The sequence below is a fragment of the Nymphalis io genome, chromosome 13 (assembly GCF_905147045.1).
Source record: "Nymphalis io chromosome 13, ilAglIoxx1.1, whole genome shotgun sequence".
In the NCBI taxonomy this organism is placed as follows: Eukaryota; Metazoa; Arthropoda; class Insecta; order Lepidoptera; family Nymphalidae; genus Nymphalis; species Nymphalis io.
This window is the reverse complement of record NC_065900.1, coordinates 10642956-10647874: the sequence shown is the minus strand read 5'-3', so window position 1 is coordinate 10647874 and position 4919 is coordinate 10642956. Positions and strand designations below refer to the sequence as shown.

Here is a 4919-nt window from a genome sequence, read left to right as displayed (position 1 = left end):
AAATTGAATTACTGCTAAATATTTTTGAAATATAGTTGAATATTTTACACAACTTGAGATGATTTATTTTATAACATAAACTATATAAACAAACATAGTCTGTTCAAAGGTTGCTAACAGAATTCAAATGAAATTAAGTTTGACTTATTGCATTAAATAATTAAATTGGATTCAGAATAATGATATTATTACTAAAGGATTTTATTTTGAATATTGTCAAAGTAATTTAAACCCTTTAACAATAAATTAAACATCTAAAATGTCCTTGAAAGTTTCAAATAATGAAAACAGAGTCTACTATAAATTAAATATTGTTATAATTGCTTGATAAATAATGGTCATTGATTTTGTTTTTTGTTTTCTTTCGATAGTTTTTTTGATACTGAGCATATGATTATACTATCATTTTTCTGATTATACTGTCAATAGTAAACACTCGAATCATGTGAATATTGAATGTATGTAATGTATGTATACTTGAATTAATTTACATGTTTTATTAAATTATTTTTTAAAATTGCATTATTTACACTTGCTACAATTACGGTTTCTTAACTTTCCTCCATAAAATTGTGATGAAGACACGATATATGTCCCGTGTAATTAAAACAATAACAAAAAAAATGTACGGTTGGGGAAGAAGAGACCCGGGGAGGAACGAATACTGGATACGTGCCGATGAGCAAACCGTTCCATGGTAACATGCTCACACGCAAATTATCGTTATTTTGTTGGATTTGTTCGTTTCTTTCTGCTCTGTTATTACGCATGCTTGATGCTTTATTAGTTCGACGGCCCAAATGGGCCCCCTTGCGTCTTGCTGGCATTTTTCACACACACACACACACACACACACACAAATAGACCAAATTGTTGTATTTATTGATAAAAACGGTATACCGATAATGTATTTGATCTTTTAGTATTTTACCAACCCTGTCAATATCATAAAACACGTTTATATTTCTTATCAATTAAATAAATCGTTAAATATTTTGCAAATTTTTAAATATCAAAATGCGACGCTTCTCGTGAATGACGTAGACGAAATTTCGATGAGGTTCACTAATCAAATCGTAATTACAAAATGGGACGATGAAGAGGGTGAAAATTTGGGTTTATATGTATTTTTTGATGCTAAATCAAAATAAAATACAAAAGTGTCTAAAAAATAGAAAAAAAATTCTGGATAGGACACCCTTATCAGCTAGCGGTATGTATGCTTTACGACCTATTCCCATACCATTTTTTTTTAACGCTGGAAAAACTCTTTACCCAGGGTACTGTGAACACCTCCTAGTCCCGGCGGCGCCTATTGTGACGGGGAGGGAAGGTGCGCATGGCGCCTTTTTCTTCTCCCCGGTCTTTTCCGGCGGAGCGGATCTGCAGTGGCATCTTCTTCCCGCGCTCGCTCTGCAGCCTCCGTCTGTGACATCACACTATCGCAGAAGGAGACCATCTCCGACCAGCACCCCTCGCTTTCGAGCATCGCGTCGATGATGCTCGGCAAGGAGAGGTCTCCTCCAACAACCACGCTAGGTAATGCCTCTGGGGCCCCCACGCGGCACACTCCGTCAGCGTTCCTGCACACGATGCCGTCACCGCGCCGTCGCCACGCCGACGCCGCGCAATTACTCTGTAGATACGAGTCGCGCGAAGCCCGCCACCGCGCCGCTCCCGCGCCGCCACCGCGCGCGTTCGCCTCCTTCCCTGCTGTTTGATTCATTCCATTACCGGCCGCGTACGAACGTGCACGCCGCGAGATCGCACGTGACGCAAACATGTCTTATATAATGAAAAAAAAGAAATTTGTGCTTGCCTACTATATGTATAGAAAATGGCAAAAAGAACGTCGAGTTAGAAAGTTGTGGGTTCATCCTATGCTGTCGGCACGGGAGCAATTTGGTGAATTTCATACACTTTACGAAGATCTCCGAAAAGACGAGGCCAAGTTTTGTGATTATTTTCGAATGAATTACAAGACATTTGATAAATTATTAGATTTATTAAAGAATAAACTGCAACACACAAATACAAATATGCGAGCAAGTATATCTGCTAAGGAGAGATTGGTTGTTACATTGAGGTAAATAAAATAAATATAATATATATTTAATTATTCTGATGTAATGCAGAAAAATCAAAATCAATCAAGCTTGAAGTAGATGGACTTGGAATGCTTTGTAATGAATCGTTTTCAATGCTATAATTCGAAGCCTGTGATTGAACTCTCGTACTGGGTCCAGCAGTAGTATTGTAACCGTAGTGTGCCGGGGTGTCCATTGCGCCTGCTGTGCGTGAATGATGTGGAGCGCTATAACTATTTTTATATTGGATATTTCTTATAATATTCAATACTTGGTACTGGAATTCAACAATATCTTCGTCTTTGAAGCGTTCCACGGTAGGAGCTATACCTTTAAAAAAAGACATCATTCTACTATCGTCATCTTTTTCTAACGTTTCCATAAACTTAATCATTTTCTTATCTACAGGATTTAATTCTTCGTTTTTCTTTCTTTTGTTGACATTAGTAACTTCAGATTTGTTTTCTTCCGGCATGTTTGATCCAGATTGGGTTGGCTGTGGGGTAATTTTTTTCAAAAATTGTAAATTATCATAATATTGATATTTATGTACTGGTTTTGCACCTGATCCAGATTTCGATTCACGTATCTTTTTGTCGCATTTCATCCACGCATCCTTTATATTCTTCCATTTCTGAGATATTAGTTTACCTGAAATAATTAATATTAATAATCCATTTTATTATTGTACTGTTTTTTTCAATTGCAGGTATTTAGCAACCGGAACTTCATTAGCCGATCTTGAATATCGTTTTAGAATGGGAAAATCAACTTTAAGCGTAATCATACGAGAAGTGTGTTCTCTAATATGGTCTGAACTTTACCCAAAATATATGAAAATGCCATGTATAAACGATTGGCTAGAAATAGCAAATAAATTTGAAGTGTCTGCTAATTTCCCTCATTGTGTCGGTGCTGTAGATGGAAAGCACATCAGAGTAATAAAACCAAATAAAAGTGGATCGATGTTTTTGAACTACAAACATTACTTCTCGATTGTATTAATGGCAGTCGCCGATAGTGACTACAACTTTATTTATATCAGTGTCGGTGCTTATGGAAAGGATTGTGATTCAGGTGTTTTTAAAGACACAGCTTTCTGGCACAACATGATTAACAATACTTTGAACTTGCCAGGACCTACTTCCTTACCTAATACCAACATTGCCTTGCCATATGTATTCGTAGGTGATGAAGCATTTGCATTACATCAGAATTTACTGCGCCCATATAATAGTCAAATGCTTGATGCAGAAAAATCCGTTTTCAATTATCGGTTAACAAGAGCGAGACGATATGTAGAATGCACCTTTGGGATACTGGCCAATAAGTGGCGAATTTTTCATCGACCTTTAAATGTGTCATTGGATTTGGCTGTTGATGTTGTGAAAGCTTGTTGTTTACTGCAAAATTTTATACACAAAGAGGAGGGCGTAAAAGGGGTCCAAGAATCTCTAAGCGGGTGTGAATTAGAGGAGTTTTTGCCATTTGATTCAACAGAAATGGTTCCTACAACAGCTAATGAAATATGTGACAAATATAAGGAGTATTTTAATTATATTATATATATATAATTTATTTACAGTATAATTATAATATATATAATATAATTAAAATACTGCCATGGTACACTGCCATATTCAGATATGGCAGTGTACCATGGCAAAATAATTATTGTTAATATGTATGCGAAACGTGTTTCTATCTAGCGGGAATACTCAAGCTACTACTAGTAGTGATGGGACTCGAGTGACTTTTTTTCACTCGAGTCACTCGCCAGTGAAAACCGATTTACTCGAGTATCACTCGAGTAAAGATGAGACTCGAGTGTTTTTTTTTCGAGTGAATCATTCGAGTCACTCGTAATCCGAGTCATCAAAAATATGACTCGAGTGGGAGTAAAAACAAAACTACTCGAGTAACTCGAGTGAAACACGGCTCGAGTCCCATCACTAACTACTAGTAGCAAGTGATTGCTTGTTTAATGTAGGTACCTACCACACGAAATTGCTTACGAGATATACTATCCACACACTATATAATACACTGTTGCATTACGATTTAAATAAAAAACATACTGATCGTGTCTTGTCCCAAACTTCCTTTAAGTCAGCTACTTATATATTTTTTCGTTTGGCCCCACTAGATAGAAATACATTAACAAGAAAAAATAAAATTTTGTAAAAAGATACTTACCGTATTTATTTTTCTCCGTATCGGGTAGGTCTGCAAAGTTCTCATTCATTATATGGCAGATCTCAAACCAAGCTTTTAAACTTTTACGCAAATATTTCCAAAGTTTTTTCCCATAACACTTCTCTGTCCTCCACTAAACTTATAAACGTTTCGTAATCAAAACTATCCATGGTAATTAATTAACAAGTTCACGCACGTGCACATTCGTACGCGGCCGGTAATGGAATGAATCAAACAAACAAGGAGGGAGGGGAACGCGCGCGGTGGCGGCGCGGCGGCGACGCGGTGGCGGGCTTCGCGCGACTCGTATCTACAGTGTAATTGCGCGGCGTCGGCGCGGCGACGGCGCGGTGACGGCATCGTGTGCAGGAACGCTCAGGGTGTGATGCACCGTGTCGAATGGCGCACCACACTCGTGGCAGGAGGGTGACACCACCCGCCGCGCTATCTCGTACAGGTACTTACCGAAACAGCCATGTCCGGTAAGCACCTGCGTCAGCCTGAACGAGAGTGTGCCTCGTTTCCTTTTGACCCAGCGACTCAAGTGGGGACGTACCGCCTCCACTGTCGCCAGGCCCGCCGTGGGGGACCCCAGGTCCTCCTCCCATCGGGTGATCAGGGCCTGCTAGGCTAGAG

The 4919-nt window shown here is 38.7% G+C and overlaps 1 protein-coding gene across 1 annotated transcript; it reads left to right on the top strand.

Moving 5' to 3' along the window:
- Positions 1-1584: 1584 nt before the first annotated feature.
- Positions 1585-4713, top strand: LOC126772977 (uncharacterized). Its single transcript, XM_050493579.1, has 3 exons — positions 1585-2086; positions 2797-3633; positions 4527-4713. The coding sequence occupies exons 1-3, from the start codon at positions 1782-1784 to the stop codon at positions 4711-4713; spliced, it is 1329 nt and encodes a 442-aa protein (XP_050349536.1). The 5' UTR covers positions 1585-1781.
- The last annotated feature ends 206 nt before the right edge of the window (positions 4714-4919 follow it).